Source organism: Equus asinus, chromosome 12 (assembly GCF_041296235.1).
Source record: "Equus asinus isolate D_3611 breed Donkey chromosome 12, EquAss-T2T_v2, whole genome shotgun sequence".
Lineage (NCBI taxonomy): Eukaryota > Metazoa > Chordata > Mammalia > Perissodactyla > Equidae > Equus > Equus asinus.
The window spans coordinates 47,493,389-47,515,680 of record NC_091801.1 but is presented as its reverse complement, the minus strand read 5'-3'; the positions used below and the strand labels follow the sequence as shown (position 1 = coordinate 47,515,680).

Sequence of the window (22,292 nt, the reverse complement as noted above, 5' to 3'; positions counted from 1 at the left end):
GGTTGTTTTGCCTGTCTTTCATTGTCACAATAATTGGGGAACAGTACTAGCCTTTAGCAAGAATTAGCTGAAGATGGTAAATCCTACATAATATTTCTCCAGCCCCAAAAGACAACAATGCCATTATTGAGAAACACTGTGCCTAAAATTGACTAAGCTGAATATATAATCCTGCTTTTTTGACTCCTTATTAGCAATTTTTAAACCACCACTTATTAACCAATTACTTTACTTTTTTAAGAGACTTTATTTTGGATTATTGAGGTACAACACATAGTAGAACACATAAATTTTAACTGTAGAGCTCAAAAAATTTTTACTTCTGTAACCATCAGGCATTTCAAGCTGAAGGCTATGAAGGCCTAGGCGGCTATGCCCCTTTTCAGAAAATGCTGAATCCCCACCAGCAGGAACCAACATTCTCTCTTCAATCACCATAGATTAATTTTGTCTGTTCTTGAACTTCATGTAAATAGAATCACACAGTATATTCTCACATCTCCCTGCTTTCATTCAACTTAACATCTGGGAGAATTACCAATGTTGTTCATTCTTTGAGCTGACACTTTTGTCTTTATGAAGTGGCTCTCTTTATTTCTAATAATACTTTTTTTTTTAAGCAAGGTCTGTACCTGGTTTTTGTTGTTTTGCTTTTTTTTTAAGATTGACACCTGAGCTAACATCTGTTGCCAATCTTTTTTCCCCCTCCTCAAAGCCTCCCAGTACATAGTTGCATATTCTAGTTGTAGGTCCTTCTGGTTGTGCTATGTGGGACGCCGCCTCAGCATGGTTTGATGAACAGTGCCATGTCCGTGCCCAGGATCCAAACTGGCGAAACCCTGGGCCACTGAAGTGGAGCACGTGAACTTAACCACTCGACCATGGGGCTGGCCCCTCTAACAGTACTTCTTGTCCTAAGCTCTCTAGTTTCTGGTATTAAAATAGTCACGCTATCTTACCTTTGATTAGTACTTAAATTGCATATCTTTTTCTATGCTTTTACTTTTAACCTGTGCCATAGTTTTCCATTCCAGAATTTCATTTGGTTCCTTTTTCATGGATTGAAGTGTCTTTTAAAATCTTCTACCTTTTTGTCTCTTTCTTGAACTTATTAATCACAGTTACTTTAAAGTTCATGTCTAATGCTGACATAATTTTTATTTTCTCCACTGAAATTTTCCCCAGATGATCTCTTAACCCAGCAACGCAATAATTATGAGTGGCCCATAGAGGGTAAATATACAAAATGAAACTACTGCATCATAGTCAACTCCCTGCCATACTTCCATAAGTTCATGTTATCTAAAGTTAGGACAGTTTTTACTTCTATAATCTTCATCATTATGCAGATATCAAAAGAAATATAACTAAAAAAATACTAAATTAAGGAGATAATACCCTATATGTATACAACAAAGTCAGAAAGCAATACATTGTATATGAACCTTAAACAAATATTAAGCATCTAGTAAGTCCTCATTAACAATAACAGCAGTAACCACTGGGTTCCTAATATGGGCAAAACGGTTTACATGCATTATCTCATTGAATATTCAAAATAATTCCAGAAGCTAGGTACTGTAGGGGACTGCTCTGTGCCAGCACCCTGACAATCTTACACAAATCCATTTAGACCACCAAAGGCAAGGCCCAACCACAGCAGACCTAATTCTTGGTAGAACATCCTTGTGATACTCTCAGGGGAAGATAAGTGCTCTTGTGAGGAGCTGCTAAAAGACCATTTCTGACCCACCATCTCATTTTGAGGGAGGCTGCTATGAGACATCTTCTCATTAGCATCCCTCATGCAGGTGAGATATGGGGCTTTCAACCCACCCATCTTAGAGTACAGCTGTAGGCTATATAACTGCTTAGGTGCAGTGTGGAATTGAATCCTCGCCAACAAGGTACCCTACCATATGTATTGCATGTCATTTGGCCTTGGGTTGTCCTGAAAGGGACATGGCAAGCTGACACCATTACCAATTTGCTTTTGCTGTCTATGTAAAACTATCTGAATCTATCTGGGTTTCTTGCTTCTTTACTGGCTGAATCTGTCAGCCCACTTGAAAAATATAATTTTCTTTTGTTTTTCAGAAAACGAAAACAAGGCTTAGGGATATAATGCAAGGTATCATAAGGTGTCATAGTTAGTATACGGTCTGACCTGTAGGCCCATGCTCTTCAACATTTCTTTACACAGCCTTAGTTTGAGGTTATTTTACTTAAAAATATATTTTTATACATGTTTATATGTTATATAATAATAATACAAAATTTATAAATCATATCTTTATATAATTTTATATACTATAAATATAAATAAATATAAATTATTTTCTAAGAATTAACAATCATAGTTACATTGCTTTAACTTCATCACAGATAACTATATAAGCAGACATCCTTTTACTTAATCACATTCCTCTTACAATATCATAGAACCAACAAATATGCATAGATGAGAAAACAAGTAGTAAATTGCAAAATATACCTTATCTCCCATAATGACAGGTAGCAAATGATCTAGCAAGTTGAACTCAGCCATGAAAATCGTGCAGGTGCATTTAAGGAGAGTAACACTTGTATGTCGAGTAGGAATATATTCCTCCAAAGATGCCACTTCTTCAGGATTCAGTATTGTTTCATTTTCATACTTAATATCTAAAATGAAATGATGAAAATTTAATGAAAAATTATTTTTAAACAATTCACTTTATTTTTTAAAATTTTTCCTACTTCTCCCCAAAGTCCTCGGTACACAGTTGTACATTTTAGTTGTCAGTCCTTCTAATTGGCTTGATGAGCAGTGCTAGATCAGTGTCCAGGATTCAAACTGGTGAAACCTTGGGCTGCCAAAGAAGAGTGCACGAACTTAACCACCTGACCATAGGGCTGGCCCCAATAATTCACTTTCTTAAATAACCTAAAAACTAATTAATTGGTTCCCCAAATTTTAAGGTCAAATTCTATTTTTTTCAACAATGAAGCAGTTGTAAAACAATGTGTTACCTTTAACAGATACAAATTACACCACTCCAGAATGTATATGTATGTCTTTACTATACAAAAATACACATTTTCTATTTTTAAATATTCTAAAGAAATTCCTAATCTTTTTCATTAAAAGAATAATAGATTCTGTTCATACAAATACCACTAAAGTAATGTAAAAGCAAGCCACAGACTGGGAGGAAATATTTGCCACAGATAGATAAGATATATAGATATAGATATCTCCACAAAGAACTTGGACCCACAGAATTTAAAAAAACAAAATTTAAAACTTCTTAAAAATCAATAATAAATAATTCAATTTTAAAAAAATGGGTAAAAAAAAACCTTAAACAAGCAAAATATAATATATCCAAATGGCCAAAAATTATATCAAAAGATAATTAACATCACTAGGCATCAGATAACTACAAATAAAGTCACAATGTGATAACACTACAGACCCACTGGAATGGCTAAAATAAAAAAGACTAAGAATATTAAATGTTGACAAGCATGTAGACCAAACATCAGCAAACTTTTTCTATGAAGAGCCATAAAGAAAATATTTTAGGCTTTGTGGGCCAAATAGTCTTTGTCACAATTACTCAACTCTGCCACTGTAGTACAAAAGCAGCCACAAACAACACATAACTGAATGAGCACGACTATGTTCCAATAAAACTTTATCTATGGAAACTGAAAATTAAATTTCATATAGTTTTCATGTGTCACAAAATATGATTCTTCTTTGTATTTTTTTCAAACTATTTATAATGCAAAACCCATTATCAGCTCTTCGGCTGTGCAAAAAGAGGCAGTGAGTCTTGGTTTGCCAAGTGCTGGTCAAGAGCAAGTAAACTCTCCTACATTGCTGATAGGAGAGTAAAGTGGTTTGGGAGAATAAAGTGGTTCAATCACTTTGGAAAACAGTTTGCAAATATCTACTACAGGTAAACATCTGCAATCCTTTTACCTAAGCGATTCCAGTCTTAAATATCCAAAAGAAATGGTACATATGTTTACCAAAAGGCATTTACTAGATTGTTTGTAGCAACACTACCACAATAACTAACAACTAGAAGCCAACCAAGTATTCATCAACAGTAAAATGGATAAATAAGTTATGGTATATTCACACCATGGGATACTACACAACGAGAATGAATCTCATAAACATAATTTAAGCTAAAGCCAGAGACCTAAGACTACATACTATGTGATTCCATTTGCATGAATTCTAAAATAAGCAAAACTAAATCTATGATAGTAGAAGTAAGGAGGGTGGCTACCCTGGAGGTCAGAGTAGTAACCAAAAGAGGGCACAACGGGGAGTTCTGAAGTGCTGGTAAGGTTCCATTTCTTCAACAGTTAGTTACATAGATGTGGTTAAGTTTGCAAAATTCACAGAACTATACCCTTAGGTTTTGTGTGCTTTCCAATATGCATATTAGACTTCAGTAAATAGTTAAAAAAAAAAAAAGAGTGGAGCAGAAATGCTAACTGAAGATTTAATACATACGCACCCATATATATGTATATATGTACGTACAGGAGCTCTCACTTTGCACAGTTCTGATATGCATGAATTTCAGTTATCTTCTTTTAGTTAAAAAATGCCAGTTCCCAAAAAACACAGTTCAAATATCAGTTACCACAGTATAATAACTGTAAATAACTGCATGAAGTGCAAACTTCGCTGCTAGTTCTTCAGTCCCAAAATCATTACATAAGTAAGAGCTGAGCATCACAATCAGTGACCAATCATGTCACTTCTTTCAAAGTCTGTCAGGTTTGGTTACTGGTTACTAGTATCTGTTATTTAGTTCATGCATAGACAGCAAAGCATGTACTAGTTGAACTGGCTCCTTGTTTAGTGGTGATAAACTCATGTGACGTTTTACAAAAATGGATAATTCAAACAGAGAATTGGCAATCAAAGATGAAAGTGCAGCAAAGAAATAAAACTGCTAATGCTGGAAGTGAAATTCTAAACAAACATAAACGGAGTTACAGAAGAAACAGCTGACCATGGGAATATAAACACTGCACCTCTGGAGAGACTCTCGATATGCAGCCAGGGAAACATAGTAAAGATAAACTTATCAATGTAGGTGAGGAAAGTGGTTGTGACAAAAAGGATGAAGCTGTCTCAGAGGAAGCGATGCAAGCCAAATACTTCCCATTAAAGGAACTCTCAGAGGTTTTCACGCATTGAAAGTGTATAGGATGAAATGTTGGAATCTGATCCAAACTTAGGAGTATGACAATTTGTCAAAGCATAGGAAAGACACCCTCACTCCATGATGTAAGTTATATGAGGAGACAAGAACTATTCAAGCTACTCGATAAATTTTTTACAAAGAAATAAAACCTTTAATTTTTTACTATTCCTTTTACTATTATTTTCATTTCTATATACATTTATATCAAGAGTAAGAGGAGTTTTTAGTGTTTTGACAAAAATATCGAAAAGTGTGGAACAACTGCAATTTGTCCCTCTGAATATCATCACTTTGCATAATTTCAGCTTGCACATTTTTATGGTCCCTAACTACCATGCAAAGTGAAAAGTGCCTATATATTAAAGTCAGTTAACAATAGTTTCTTTATATATATCACATTTTTGAGATGAGAAACTGCTTCAAATAAAAATTCATGTTATATGTTGGACTCTGACATGAGAAAAACAAATTATGCACTGTTTTTTGTGTAAACATAAATTTTCATTTTTCTGGGATAAAAGCCCAGGAGTACAGTTGCTGGGTTATATGGCAGTTGCATGTCTAGTTTTCAAAGAAACTACCAAACTGTTTTCAGGAGTGGCTGTACCATTTCACATTCCCACCAGCAATGAATGAGTGATCCAGTTTCTTCACATTCTTCCCAACATTTGGTGTTGTCACTGTTTTTTATTTTAGCCATTCTGTACGTACCATTCTAGCACTTACAGGAGTGTCTGGCATGGAGTACGCATTCAAGCAAGGTGCAAAAAATGAATGCATGGGGGCCGGCCCTGTGGTGGAGTGGTTAAGTTTGCGCACTCTGCTTCGGCAGCCCAGGGTTTCACGGGTTCAAATCCTGGGCACGGACATAGCACCGCTCATCAAGCCATGCTAAGGCGGGATCCCACATGCCACAACTAGAAGGACCCACAACTAAAAATGTACAACTATGTACGGGGGGGCTTTGGGGAGAAAAAGGAAAAATAAAATCTTAAAAAAAAAAAATGAATGCATGAACATGTCAAGCACTTATTATGCACTACCCACTCTGTTACATGTTTTTATATGCAATAACCTTTAGAAGGTCCTATTAGTGTATCATTAAGAATAATGGTAAATTTTCTGTGACAAAAATAAAATAAAAGAAGATTCAACAAAAACAGCAGCTTATTTCTCTTTCACATAATCTGAGTCTAAAGGCTCCAGATCTGACATGGTGCTCCTACACTACCTAAGACCTAGGTTCTTTCTATCTTGCTGCTGTGTCATCCTCAGAATGCAGTTTTCATCTCAGGGTCTAAGATGAGACCCTGTCTCCCGTCCTGTCATTATAATTGCTTTCCAGCCATTATAATGCGGGAAGTGGAGGAGAAGGTATGCTCTTTTCCTTTTAAAGTCATGGCCCAAAAATTCACATTAAGTTCTGCTCCCATCACAGTAGCCAGAACCTAGTCATATGACTCTACTTGGGATGTGTATTCTTTATTCCCATGATGAAAATTTCTATCATGGAAATTTCTATTACTATAAGAGAAGAATGGATATTAGGGAGACAACCATTCCTGTCACAATAATTAAACTTGTTATACAGATAGAGAAATGAAAAATCAGTTATGTTAGTTAAACTTCCTAAGGTCAATAAGAAGTGGGGAGTCAGAATTCAAACCACAGTCTGACCACATAGGCTGAATTACCATCCTATTCTCCCTCATTATGCTATCATGTCCTACTCTACAGGACTTTATTGCATAAAAAAGGAATTTGCATTTTATGAAACTGTGATAACCAAATCTTCATACCATGAAGAAAAAAATTAGTTGTACACCAAATTCTTTTTTACCAGTAAGACCTAAGTTTTCTTGAATGTTAAATTTGTATGTTTAGAGCCCATCTTCATGGGGTTCATGTCTCCTCCTTAGAATCCACTAAGGTGGAAAAATGGTCATATTTCAAGAGTATATATTAGAAAAAGTATCAAAAAGGTGTGACAATAAAATACTGCCAGTACTGGGCCCGGCCCTGTGGCCAAGTGGTTAAAGTTCAGATCAGTTAGCTGGGTTCGCAGGTTCAGATCCTGGGCACAGACCTACTTCACCTATCAGTCAAACTGTAGAGGTGTCCCACATATAAAAGAATAGACGAGGATTGGCACGGATGTTAGCTCAGGGCTAATCTTCCTCAAACCAAAAAGAAGAGGATTGGCAATAGATGTTGGCTCAGGGCAGCTCTTTCTCAGAAAATACTGACAATACTGGCAAATAGCTTCTAAATCTTGATCTCTCCCATAACTTCCACACACAAGTTTACTCTCCCATAACTTCCACACACAAGCTTATTCTTTATATTAACAACTAAATACATGAAAGTCAGACAGGCAAAATATACTACAAAGTATAAGTTGGCAAAATACAACAAATTGGATTATATACTTATTCAAATCAACTGGTAAGAGATTCAAAATTAAGCCAAACAGACCTGGTTTTAGCCTGCTATATGGTTCATATTCATGTTCCAAGGCACAAACAATCATCTTCAAAATTCTGTGTACTGCACTGCTATCCAAGCGAAAATCAAGAGGACCTATAACAAGGCTTTTGGTAGACCTCTCCTGAACGGTTCCTAAATCTTCACTTTTCCCTGAAGAAAAGTCTTGTTGATTTGCAGAACCTACAAGAAGCCAAATTTTATGTTAATATTTTAAGCATCAATCAGACATACCAAGCATATATTTTAATATTACTCTTTTCTCATCTTTTCAGCTTTTAGCTTAATGCCTTAAAACCAATCCACCATCAGCTGGATACACAGAATCCTGCTAATCTATATTTTTCTCTCTGCAGATGAGAAGATATTATCAACAAAAAACAATTATTCCTATTATCCATTTAATGTTATAAGAAGTGCTATACAATTGAAATGGTCATTGTTGGAAAATTATTCTGTAAAATCTAATTGTTTAATATTCAATAATTCTATACACAATGCTATTAAGTTGACTTGGAAGAGGAACACTGGAGGAAGTTACACTTTACTACTATTTTATCTTAAAGTTCCACAGAAAAATCGATTGTTTAAAATTACATGTTCATAGGGTGCCTTGAGAATTTCATAATGACCACGAAAGTGAAGAACAGGTATTATCTTCTTTGAACTTTTTCCAGAATTAAACTATTATGGCCACGCTCCATGGTGCAGAACCCAAGTTCTTCAATCCCTTATCTGCCCATATATTGAAGAGAAACCAAGGCTATCTTCTAACGGAAATCTTGGCCCTACCTACAGGTATTTCTCCTTATCTAATATGGACACTCTATATTAGAGACATGGTTTTAATACATAAATCTACTACTATAATTGACAACATACAGTAATTTTTAATTCTTAAGCCATTTTGTTTACTTAAACAAAAGCAGAAAAGCAAGGCTTTCCAGCATTTAATAACTTTAGAATCTAGGAAGGCCCAACTAAACACAAAAATTCTATATCTAGACCTTCTAACAACTTTTTCAGAAATATATTTCCTTCATTTCAAACAAAAGAGTTCAGTTCAATTTTTAGTCTTGATACAACAGACAAAAAAATAAATTTATTATTCATATATTCGTAACAAGATTACCATACACAGACTTAAATATCCTACCAAATAAAACAAAGTTAGTCTTATACATATTTTATGACGCACATAAATAACACTCAGTTGCATTAGAAATCGGGTATAAATAATGTACCATTCACACAAAACAACGTTACTTTCCACAGCTAAACCAGGCATTTTTAGAGTTACCTGTTAGGATACAGTAACTTGAAAACAAGAACTTCAGGTGCAAATCACAACATTCAAAAAGAAGGAAAATGCCCTGCTTTGAATCCTGTAGGGGCTTATCAGGCTTCCTAAACAAATGCCACTTTATAAGAAGACCTTTCTTTTAGATGTCAAATTGTCTCTAAAATAATAAAAGCCTACGGGGCTTCTATTTTTTTCCACAGATAATGCAACTTAATTATAATGCAGTTTAAATTTAGATGCCACTGGCTTGTCAAATGTAATATTGCAACTGGCTTTAGCCATGTCTTTTCAGCAAGGTATATCTACTCGTGCCCACCCTTAACATGTTTAATCACTCCAGCCCCCTGAATGTTTGACTGCTCTTATTAAGAGTCAGGACAATATCCAGGTAGCCTAATAAAAAGGAAGGACTTGTCAGTCTCCCCAGGACAACGAGAGACAAAAGAACCTACACTGCCCATATCTCCCTGTACTTTTATACCTACCAATAGAAAATCATTCTTCTTCCTATCTGAAGAAGAAACCTGCAAGCTATCAAAACAACTCCACCAACCATGTGTGCTGTCACTGTGCAAGGAAGTCTGCTTTCATTGGTGAGAAACTATATATCCCTAGTTTTCCTCTTTGACTAGAGATTTCTCTCTCCCATTGGTTCTCATTAAAGTTTGCTTGTATAACTTAGACATTATGAGTCTGAGTGTCTGTATAAAACTCATAGCTTTAAAGAAAAAAAGAGCCTGCTTTAGTTCTATTCCAGGAACTAGAAAGTTAATCCTTAAACAGAATAAGGTAAGAATCAAGAATCCTTCTATTCCAGTATTCCCCTAAATTGACACCAACTCTCTCCCCAGACATCCAGATTCAAAAGGGCAATGAACCATGATACCCCTCTCTCATCTATTTACTCAATCCAATAACTGAATTGTTTCAATCTGATCTCTTTTTATGTCTCTAAAAATCTTCCTGTTGTGGATTACATTTTCAGCTATCTACTTTAGGTCCATAAAAACATTTGCAATGACTTCCTAAATAAAAAGACTAGAAAAGTAATAGTTAGAATAGCAAATATTTAAAGTTATATTAATAAGAACTATTTCAATTCATTTTTTTTTTTAAAGATTTTATTTTTTCCTTTTTCTCCCCAAAGCCCCCCGGTACATAGTTGTGTATTCTTCATTGTGGGTTCTTCTAGTTGTGGCATGTGGGATGCTGCCTCAGCGTGGTCTGATGAGCAGTGCCATGTCTGCGCCCAGGATTCGAACTAACGAAACACTGGGCCGCCTGCAGCGGAGCACGCAAACTTAACCACTCCGCCACGGGGCCAGCCCCCTCAATTCCATTTTTAAAACATGGTTTGAGTGCTTTCAAGTAGGATAACAAAAACAAAACAATTATCAGAAGATGTTTATCAATATCAAGCACTAGCACAGAAAATTTAACTAAATTTTAATTTATATGCCATTTTATAATGTGAATAAAGCACTATATCACTTATCACAACAAAACTAAATAAGACAAGCTCTTTTTCTTAATGCATTTACTAGTTTCTTACATTAATTAGGATACTATCATGAACTTAAAACACAGCAATCAAATCTTTCAAAATTTCAGAATTCACTACAAACTTTGTGAAATTATTAGTTTAATATGCTTTTAAATACTTAGATAAAACTTAGGGCACTTTTTGATAATTTGGTCTATGGAAACAAATAAATGTCAAGTCACAACAAGCCAAGAATTTTAGATAAAATATTTCTTTAAAGTATTTCAAATAAACCTCTTATAAAATTTGAAAATACCTCTCTCAGGTTCATAAACACTAAAACTACTACAAATTTCTTGTTTCAGGTAATCAAGAAAGAAGAAAATCTTAACACAGTAGTTATGAATGCAGGCTGAAGAGTTAGAGTGGCTGGGTTCAAATCCCACATAATACGTGTGTGATCTTGGCCAAGTTACTTAACCTGTACAGGACTGGCTGATTCCTCAGCTATAACATGGAAATAATGTTATCTATCTAGTAGGGTTATTATGAGGATTAAATAAGCTAGTATACATAAAATACCTAGAACAGTGCCTTGCAGTTAAAACCATTCAATAAATATTAGCTATTATCACATCACCATCACTGTATTACAAGTGAATATAGATTCACAATGAGAAACACATATGAACACAGCTACCTAAGAGCAGGCAAGGAATAAGTGAACTGATTATTGAGTGAATGAATGAATACATTTTTAAAGTACATGTGACATTCACAATTTAAATTAACGATGGAATTTTATTATTTTCTCAAAAAAAATTATCTGCTTGCACAATTGAGAAAGTAGATGTGTAAGTCATGAAACAAAAGCAAGAAAGGGATTAACACAAATCTCAGAATAGCAGTTTCCCCTAGGGAGGGAGGGAGGAGAGTGTGATAGAAAAGGAACACACAGGGGCCACCCCAGTGGCACTGCGGTTAAGTTTGCATGTTCTGCTTCTCGGCAGCCCAGGGTTCACCAGTTCGGATCCCGGGTGCGGACATGGCCCCACTTGGCAAAAGCCATGCTGTGGTAGGCATCCCACATATAAAGTAGAGGAAGATGGGCACAGATGTTAGCTCAGGGCCAGTCTTCCTCAGCAAAAAATGAGGAGGATTGGCAGTAGTTAGCTCAGGGCTAATCTTCCTCAAAAAAAAAAAAAGAAAAAAAGGAAAAGAAACACACAGGAGGCTTATCAGATGCTGACATTGTCTTATTTCTTGGCTTGTGTAGAGAATACATAGGTGTTTATAACTTTTTGTTATTCTGTACGTAAATATATAGAACTTGTCTGTTTGTATGTTATGATCTAACATCTTGTCAAAAAAACCTTAAGGACTAAGATATATACGAGATTGTATACTATTCACAGAAATGGAAAATGTGATAAACTTAAAAGCTAAGCTATCAGCCTCTCAGATAGAAAATATATAAGCATCCTAGCAAATGTAAATCATCTTTCTATCATTTAAAAAGCATAGAAGCAGGAGAGATCTCATCCAGATGGCAGCATAGGCATACTCTGAACTCACCTCCTCCCAAGAACACAACCAGGTTACAACTATTCTTGGAAAAATTACCCTGAAGAGAACACTGAAAACTGGACAAAAAGAACCGCCATAACAAGGGACAGTCCTGACTGAGGTGGAAGAGGCAGAAATTCCTTCTGGAGAGAAAGAAAGCCACCTTTGTGAGCCACGGAGCTTCACAGCCAGCCAGGCAGGAGCCACGCTAAGGTACACAGCCCTCGCTGGAGAAGTGGGGACCTTAGCAGGGGCACATTACCACTATAAGTATCCTTCAGACTCAGCACAACTAAGACGACTGTCCTACTATCTGGCTTGGCTGGCTATTAACTGCAATGGGAATACCCCCAGAAAAGGTATCAGATGAAAGCTGATAACATTCGGCTCTTAGAGGGCCCATGCACAAATTCATTGGTCTCAGAGAGCAACCTAAAATCACCAGAAAGAAGGCTGCACAGGCCTTTGGTGAAAAGAGACTCACCGGGTAGGCTCTGAGTGCATACCAGTGAGAGGTGAGACCTCTCCAGAGACTGAAACATTGATGGCGGCTATTGTAGTGATGTAGAACAGCCATGCTGACACAGATGCTGGCAGACAACATTGAAGTTCTTCCCCTTCCAACAGACCATGTTGGCTCAGGGGTCTGCCACATCAAATAGAGCACAGATTTAATCCAGTTCAGCCAGGGCAGGCAGCCTGCCATAGGGACCAGCCCCACCCAACAGCAAGCCCTCAGGCTACCTGTCGGCCTGCATAGACTGGGTGCCTTGATCCTCTACAGGTAGGCAAGTGTGTCTGTCCCTGTGGGGCAGGGCCTGTGTGGGGACGAGGTGAACTGTGGGAGGTGTTGGTGGAGAGGTGGGGGCCTCTGCAGTGGGACAACGGGGTAGACTCCACGCGGTCAGGAAGTGTGCACAGACCAGAGTGTGCTGATGGTGTGTGTGGACCTGTGGGGGGTGGGGTTTATCAGCAGCAGAACACCTGTGCTTCACAAACAGCACAAATAGGATTGACTCCACGTTCCATATCCTGAAACAATTGGGTGCTCCTGTGTCTAGGGCCAACACAATTCAGCTGCAACCCTAAGAGAGCTGACAACAGCCTTGCAGACCTGAGGTTACAGCAACTGTAAGCACCTGAGCCTAGCAACCAACTCCACTGGGTAACTACCCAGTTAACCGGAAAACTGCAACACAAGTATGCTATTATAGACTTTGTAGACGATGGTACTGGGGCTCGCCAAACCTGATTTATGAACAGCTGGCCAGGGAGGGAAAGACTAGACTCCTTGGGTACCTGCAGTAAGAGCAACTCTGCACCAGCAGAAGGACACAAGTTAGCCCACGGGGTCACTCCTGGGTCATTTGCACTGGTGACAAGAGGAAAGCACATTGCTGGGCTTCAAAAGGCATCTCTTACATAAGGCCACTTCTCCAAGATCAGGAGACATAGGTGACTCACCTAATACATAGATATAAGCACAGAGAAAGAGGCATAATGAGGAGGCAAAGGAATACACTGCAAGCAAGGGAACAGGACAAAACCCCAGAAAAAGAACTAAATGGGAGAAAAATAAGCAACACAGACGACAAAGAGTTCAAACAAAAACTCATAAGGATGCGCAACAATATTGGGAGAAGACTGGATGAACACAGTGAGAAAGTCAACAAAGACTTAGAAAATATAAAAAAGAACCAATCAGAAATGAAGAATACCATACCGGAAATGCAAAATTCACTAGGGGGACTCAATAGCAGAGCAGATGATACAGAAGAAGAGATCAGCAAGCTGTAAGAAAGACTAGAGGAAGTCACACAAGCTGAACAGATAAAAGAAAAAAGAATTAAAAAGAATGAGAACAGTCTAAGGGGACTCTGGGACAATATCAAGTGCACTAACATTCGTATTATAGGTGTCCCAGAAAGAGAAGACAGATATAAAGGGGCAGAGAATCTATTTGAAGAAATAATAACTGAATACTTTCCTAATCTAAAGAAGGAAAGAGACATCCAAGTACAGGAAGCACAGAGAGCACCAAACAATATAATCCCAAAGATACATTATATTTAAAATGTCCAAAACTAAAGATAAAGAGAGAATCCTAAAAGCAGCAAGGGAAAGGCAACAAGTAACATACAATGGAAAGTCCATAAACCTATCAGCAGACTTCTCAGGCAAAACTCTACAGGCTAGAAGAGAGTGGCATGACATATTTCAAGTGCTGAAAGGAAAAAACCTACAACCAAGAATACTCTATTCAGCAAGGTTATCATTCAGAATGGAAAGAGAGATAAAGAGCCTCCCAGACAAGCAAAAATTAAAGGAGTTTATCACCAAGAAACCAGTTCTACAAGAAATGCTGAAGGGACTTATTTAAGTGGGAAGAAGACCACAAATAAGGATAATAAAATTATCAAAAAAGAAAAAAACAGGCAATAAAATGACTGGTAAAGGCAAAAATACAGTAAAGGTAGCAGATCAACCATCTATGAAGATAATATGAAGGTTAAAAGACAAAAGGACCAAAATTACCCATTTCAATGATAAGAGGGTAATGGATAGACACACACAAAACAAGAGATTAGATATGATTTTGAAAACATAAAATGTGGGAGGAGGGGAGTAAAGAGTAGAGCTTTTAAAAAGAGGTCAAGCTAAAGAGACTATCAACTCAATACAGACTGCTATATAGGTAGAATTATTATACAGGAAACTCAAGGTAATCAAAAACCAGAAACCTTTAATAAGTAAACAAATAAGTAAGAGGGAAAAAATGAAATATATTACTAAAGAAAGCCATCAAACCACAAGGGAAGACAGCAAGAGAAGAAGAAAGGAGCAGAGAAGAACTACTAAAACACACAGAACAAAAGTAACGAAATGGCAATAAATACATATTTATCAACATCTATTTTAAAGGTCAATGGAATAAATCCTCCAATCAAAAGACATAGGGTGGTCGACTGAATAAAGAAACAATACCCACATATATGCTGCATACAAGAGACACACTTCAGACCTAAAGATACTCACAAATTTCAAGTGAAAGGATGGAAAAAGATACTCGATGCAAATGGCGAAGAAAAGAAAGCGGAGGCAGCAATACTTATATCAAACAAAATAGACTGTAAAACAAAAACTGTAACAAGAGACAAAGAAAGGCACTTCATAATGATAAAGGGAACAATCCAAAAAGGGGATATAAGACTTGTAAATATCTATGCACTCAACACAGGAGCACCTAAATATATAAATCAATTATTAACAGACATAAAAGGAGAAATCTACACCAACACAATAATAGTAGGGGATTTTAACACCTGACTTACACCTATGGATAGATCATCCAAACAGAAGATCAACAAGGAAACAACTGCCTTAAATGACACATTAGACCAGTTGGACTTAGTAAATATATGTAGAACATTCTATCCAAAAACCACAGAATACACATTCTTTTCAAATGTACATGGAATATTCTCCAGGACTGATCACATATTAGGTCACAAAGCAAGTCTCAATAAATTTAAGAAGATCGAAATAATACCAAGCATCTTTTCTGACCACAAAAGAGTGAAACCAGAAATCAACTATGGGAATAAAATAAGAAAAGCCACAATTATGTGGAAATTAAAGAAAATGCTACTAATAACAATTGGAGTCAATGAAGAAATCAAAGGAGAAATCAGAAATTACCTGGAGACACATGATAGCGAAAATATCACTTGCCAAAATCTATAGGATACAGCAAAAGTGGTTCTAGGAGGGAATTTTATAGCAATTCAGGCCTACTTCAGCAAGCAGGCAAACTCCCAAATAAACAATCTAATAGAGCATCTAAAGGAACTGGAAAAAGAAGAACAAAGCCCAAAATCAGCGGAAGAAAGGAAATAATAAAAATCAGAGCAGAAATAAATGAAATAGAGACTAAAAAAAAATAGAAAAAATTAATAAAATCAAGAGTGGATTCATTGAAAAGATAAATGAAAGTGACAAGCCTTTAGGTAAACTCACCAAGAAAAAAAGAGATAAGGATTAAATAAATAACATCAGAAGTGAAAGAGGAGAAATTGCAATGGACACCTCAGAAATACAAAAGTTTATAAGAGAAGACTGTGAAAAGCTATACACCAACAAACTAGATAATCTAGAAGAAATGGATAAATTCTTAGAATCATACAACCTGCCACAACTGGATCAAGAAGAAGTGGAGAATATGAATAAACCAATCGCCAGTAAGGAGATTGAAACAGTAAACAAAAACCTCCCAAAAAATAAAAGTCCAGGAACAAATGGCTTCCCTGGTGAATTCTACCAAACATTTAAAGGAGACTTAATACCTATCTTTCTCAAACTGTTCCAAAAAATTGAAGAGGAAGGGAAGCTTCCCAACTCATTCTACCAAGCCAAGATTATCCTGATACCAAAACCAGACAAGAACACAAAGAAAATTACAGGCCAATATCACTGATGAACATCAATGCAAAAATCCTCAACAATACTAGCAAATCGAATACAATACATTAAAAACATCATACATCATGGTCGACTGGGTTTCATTCCAGGGATGCAGGGATGGTTCAACATCCACAAATCAATCAACTTGATACACTACATTAACAAAATGAAGAACAAAAATCACATGATCATCTCAATAGATGCAGAGAAAGCATTTGACAAGATACAGCACCCACTTATGATGACAACTCTAAATAAAATGGGTATAGAAGGAAAAGACCTCAACATAATAAAGGCCATATATGACAAACCCACAGCTAATATCATTCTCAATGAAGAAAAACTGAAAGCTATCCCTCTAAGAACAGGACCAGACAAGGATGCCCATTTTCACCACTCTTATTTAACACAGTATTGGAAGTCCTAGGCAGAGCAATCGGGCAAGAAAAAGAAATAAAAGGGATCCATAGTGGAAAAGAAAAAGTCAAACTGTCATTATTGGCAGACGATATGATTTTATATATAGAACACCCTAAAGAAACCACTAAAAACCTTTAAGAAATAATAAATGAAAACAGTCAAGTCACAGGATACAAAATCAAGATACAAAAAACAGTTGTGCTTCCATACACTAACAACAAAGTAACAGAAAGAGAAATTAAGAATACAATTCCATTTACAATTGCAACAAAAAGAATAAAATATCCAGGGATAAACTTAACCAAAGAGGAGAAAGATCTGTACACCAATAACTGTAAAACACTGTTGAAAGAAATTGAAGACGCAAAGAAATGGAAAGATATTCCGTGCTCTTGGATGGGAAGAATTAACATTGCTAAAATGTCCATACTTCCTAAAGCAATCTATACATTCAACGCAATCCCTACCAAAGTTCCAACAACAGTTTTCAGAGAAATAGAACAAAGAATCCTAAAATTGATATAGAACAACACAAGACCCCAAATAGTCCAAGGAATCCTGAGGAAAAAGATCAAAGCTGGAGGTATCACACTCTCTGATTCCAAAATATATTACAAAGCTATAGTAACCAAATAGCATGGTACTGGTACAAAAACAGACACACAGAACAATGGAACAGAATCAAGAGCCCAGAAATAAACCCACACATATATGGATAGCTAATTTTCAACAAGTGAGCCAGGAGCATGCAATGGAGAAAGAAGAGTCTCTTCAATAAATGGTGTTGGGAAAACTGGACAGCCACACGCAAAAGAATGAAAGTAGGCCATTATCTTAGACCATGTACAAAAATTAACTCAAAATGGGTTAAAGACTTGAATGTAAGACCTTAAACCATAAAACGTCTAGAAGGAAAAATAGGCAGTACATTCTTTCACATTGGTCTTAGCAGCATATTTTCAAGTACCATGTCTGACTAGGCAAGGGAAACAAAAGAAAAAATAAACAGATGGGACTATCAAACTAAAAAGCTTCTGCACAGCAAGGGAAACCATCAACAAAACGAAAAGACAACCTAACAAAAGGGAGAAGATATTTGCAAACCATGTATCAGATAAGGGGTTAATATCCAAAATATACAAGGAACTCATCCATCTCAACAACAAAAAAACCAATAACCCAATTAAAAGATGGACAAAAGGTCTGAACAGACATTTCTGTGAAGAAGATATACGGATGACCAACAGGCATATGAAAACATGTTCAACATCATTAACTCTCAGGAAAATGCAAATCAAAACTACAATGAGATATCAACTCACTCCCATCAGAATGGCTATAAGTAACAAGGCGGGAAACAACAGGTGTTGGAGAGGATGTGGAGAGATAGGAACCCTTGTACACTGTTGGTGGGAGTGCAAACTGGTGCAGCCACTATGGAAAACAGTACGGAGTTTCCTCAGAAAATTAAGAATAGATCCACCACATGATCCAGCTATTCCTCTGCTGGTTATTTATCCAAAGAACTTGAAAACACAAATGCGTAAAGACATGCACCCCTATGTTCATTGCAGCATTATTCACAATAGCCAAGAGTTGGAAGCAACCTAGGTGTCCATCAAGGGATGAATGGATAAAGAAAATGTGGTATATATACACAATGGAATACTACTCAACCATAATAAATGATGGGGCTGGCCCAGCAGCGCAGCAGTTAAGTTCGCACGTTCCGCTTCTCGGCAGCCTGGGGTTCACCAGTTCGGATCTCGGGTGCGGACATGGCACTGCTTGGCACACCACGCTGTAGTAGGCATCCCACATATAAAGTACAGGAAGATGGGCATGGATGTTAGCTCAGGGCCAAGCTTCCTTAACAAAAAGAGGAGGACTGGCAGTAGTTAGCTCAGGGCTAACCTTCCTCAAAAAAAAAAAAAAGAAAGAAAAGAAATGATGAAATCCAGCCATTTGTGACAACATGGATGGACCTCAAGGATATTACGCTGAGTGAAATAAGTCAGAGAGAGAAAGTCAGATACTGTATGATCTCACTCATAAGTAGAAGATAAAAACAACGACAAACACACACAGAGCAACAGAGATTGGATTGGTGGTTACCAGAGGGGAAGGTGGGAAGAAGGAGGGCAAAAGAGATGATTAGGCACAAGTGTGGTGATAGATTGTAATTAGTCTTTGGGTGGTGAACAGGATGTAACCTACACAGAATTCAAAATAAATTAAGATGTACACCTAATAAAATAAAATAAAATTCAAGAAAAAATAAATTTTAAAAAACAAATATAGAAGGTGCTTAAATCCATGGAAAAGAATGAGATTACTTCAGGAAAGAGTTTAGGAAAAGAAGGGAATCCAAGGTTTGATCAGTGAGAACGCCAACATTTAGAAATCCATTACAAAACTGGTGCAGTCACTAAGGAAAGGAGTATGAAGATTCCTCAAAAAATTAAGAATAGAACTATTATATGATCCAGCTATTCTACTTCCAGGTAGTTATCCAAAGAGCATGAAAACACGAATGTGTAAAGACGTTTGCATTCCTATGTTCACTGCAGCATTATTCACAATAGCCAAGAACTGGAAACAACCTTAAGTGCCCAGTAATGGATGAATGGATAAAGAAGATGTAGTACATGTATACAATGGACTAATACTCAGCCATAAAAAAGATGAAATCTTGCCATTTGGAACAACATGGACGGACCTTGAGGGTATTACTCTAAGCGAAATAACTGAGATGGAGAAAGTCAAATATTGTATGATTTCACTCATAAGTAGAAGATAAAAACAACAACAACAACAAACACACAGATACAGAGATTAGATTGGTAGTTACCAGAGGGGAAATGGGGAGGGAGGAGGGAGAAAGAGGTAGTAGGACATGTGTACAGTAACAAATGGTAGGTAGTTTCTGGGTGATGAACACGACATAGTCTACACAGAAATTGAAATACAATGATGTACACCTGAAATTTATATAATGTTATAAACCAGTGTTACTTCAATAAAAAAGAAAAAAATTTACAAAAAAGAAGGAAGCAGCAAATTTCTTCTCTTTTTTCTCTTTTTATCTAAAAAAACTTAATGATCCTTCAAGGTCAACTCTTCTGTAAAGTCTTCAACCACACAGACAAAAGTAGTCACTTTCTTACCTGTACCTCTCTTAGCTCTCTATTAATACTACTGTTCTTAATGTGATGTATCATAATCATTTATTTAAGTGCACAGTTAAACATTACTTATTGGTTTCTTGAGAAATGCTTTGGTGGTCTTTGCATTCACAGTATCTACCTCATCACCTAAAACATAGTAATCATTTATTAAAATATTAAAAATTAACAAAAAATGGCAAACCTATTTCACTAAGTTTTCAATATGAAAAAAGATTGGAATAATAAGCACAACATAGTACACTGATGTGCACATAAAATATCAAATAGTCAAGTTTTTGAAAACATCATTTGATTGCTAACATAATAAAATAAGGATAAAACATGTAATAAAATAATAAAAGACTCTATGTTCATATCCAGCCTTGGTGGTTAAGATTTGGTGCTCTCACTGAGACCTGGGTTTGTTTCCTGGTTATAGAACCACTCCACCCATCTGTCAGTTGTCATACTGCGGCAGTTGTGTGTTGCTGTGATGCTGAAAGCTATGCCATCAGTATTTCAAATACCAGCAGAGTCACCTATGGTGGACTTTCATGGGAGCTTCAAGACTAAGACAGACTAAGAACAAGAACCTGGCCACCCACTTTCGAAAAAGCTGGCCATGAAAGCCCTATGAACAGCAGTGCAGCATTGTCTGATACAGCACCAGAAGGTGAGAGGATGGGGCAAAAAGACTGGGCAAGGTTCTGCTCTGCTGTACACAGGGTTGCTAGAAGTCAGAATTGACTCCACAGCACTAACAAAACTGTGTCCATAGTTTCCAGAAGAATTTATTTCCACTTTTCTGCTTGAAACAACAAACTCTTTTTTTAATAAAAAAGATCTACATGACTTTCAAAATGTATTTAATAAAGAAAAGGAAAAGTTTATGCTTTTTGACAACTTAACGTAATATGAAATTTGATGTAGCACAATTTTAATATTTGGTACATATTAGAACTAATGTGATTAGATAAAATGCCTTCTCAATCAGCCACACAAAGAAAGGATTAAAAATGTCCAGAATCTAAGGAAATTCTAACATGACATTAAAATTAAACCATAACTCAAAGTAACAGAAGGTAAATCTGATGCAACACAGCACAACAAGTCAAGGACCAACTGATTCTGAAGAAGCCTTTGTTTCTGTTGTTCAAGGAAAAGCAAACATAAAGGAAAGAAACAAGTACCTTTGCAACCGTTATTCTCCATCGTATACAAGTAATCCATATAAAAAGCCCCAAACCTCTGCATTCCAGCTATCTCAGTGTATGTCTCCTGCCAACAAAGCAAAGCAAACAGAACACATATTGGATAGAAGACACTTTTGAGTGTAAAACCTGATAGGTCAAGAATCAGATACACATCCTTACGCAGAATGTGTACCAACTCAAAGGATTATCAAAACAAAAGAACGTAGGTTATTCAAAGAATTCACTTCTAAGCAAAGGTAATGTTACCTCTACTATAGACCACACAAAAGGACATCCATAATTCTACTAGACATTCTGACTACTTTATCAATAATGTCCGGTTAATGAATACCTATAATGGAGTACGATAATACACTCCTGACGTTTATCACCATCACAAAACTGTCTAATAATGTATACTCTCAAATAGAGTTAATCCTTAAATATTTAAGTAGACTTATGAAACAAACACTAATATATACTAAAAGATCAGAAATGTATGATAGTTACGCAGGTCAAAATTAAATTCTTTACTTTCAACTATAAACCTAAGTCTGTAGTGAAAAGACTTAAAATGTAAATTATTTATTCTATTATACTAATCTTCAGGTACCTTTTTTCAATTTTTAAATTTATTCCATAAAAAGTTCATTAATATAATCTTACATGAAAAATTTAAATAATACCAAGACATATACATAGTAAAATGTGGAATTCTTCATCTCTTCCCATTAATCCCACACCCTAGAAGTAACTGGAATTAAGAGAGATAACTCTATGTTTCTTCCATGACTATTTCAAAAGTAGAGAATGCATACACAAACTAACTGTGGTTACATGCTATAGAAAAGCAGAGAACTTGTGCATTCCTCAAACCTCCAGATGTAGAAGCTGGATGAAAATACTCCAAACGTTTGAATAAACAACTAGCACTCAGAATATATTATTTGAGAAGAAAGATGGCAATCATAGGTATTCACATGAAGTGTCTCCCCA

General features: G+C 36.3%; 1 protein-coding gene across 16 annotated transcripts in view; it reads right to left on the bottom strand.

Annotated features, from left to right (window-relative positions):
* Nucleotides 1–22,292, bottom strand: part of VPS13B (vacuolar protein sorting 13 homolog B) — a 781,052-nt gene that overhangs the window by 677,308 nt on the left and 81,452 nt on the right. For all 16 annotated transcript variants that reach the window (XR_011493286.1, XR_011493288.1, XR_011493289.1 and 13 more), the window contains 3 exons: nt 21,294–21,381; nt 7,695–7,886; nt 2,495–2,664 (listed from right to left, as the gene is read on the bottom strand). Coding sequence is in view for 13 of the 16 variants with exons in the window: in XM_044743909.2 (XP_044599844.2) it covers nt 2,495–2,664; nt 7,695–7,886; nt 21,294–21,381 (450 nt within the window). In the remaining 3 variants the exon portion in view is untranslated. The remainder of the gene's footprint in view (nt 1–2,494; nt 2,665–7,694; nt 7,887–21,293; nt 21,382–22,292) is intronic.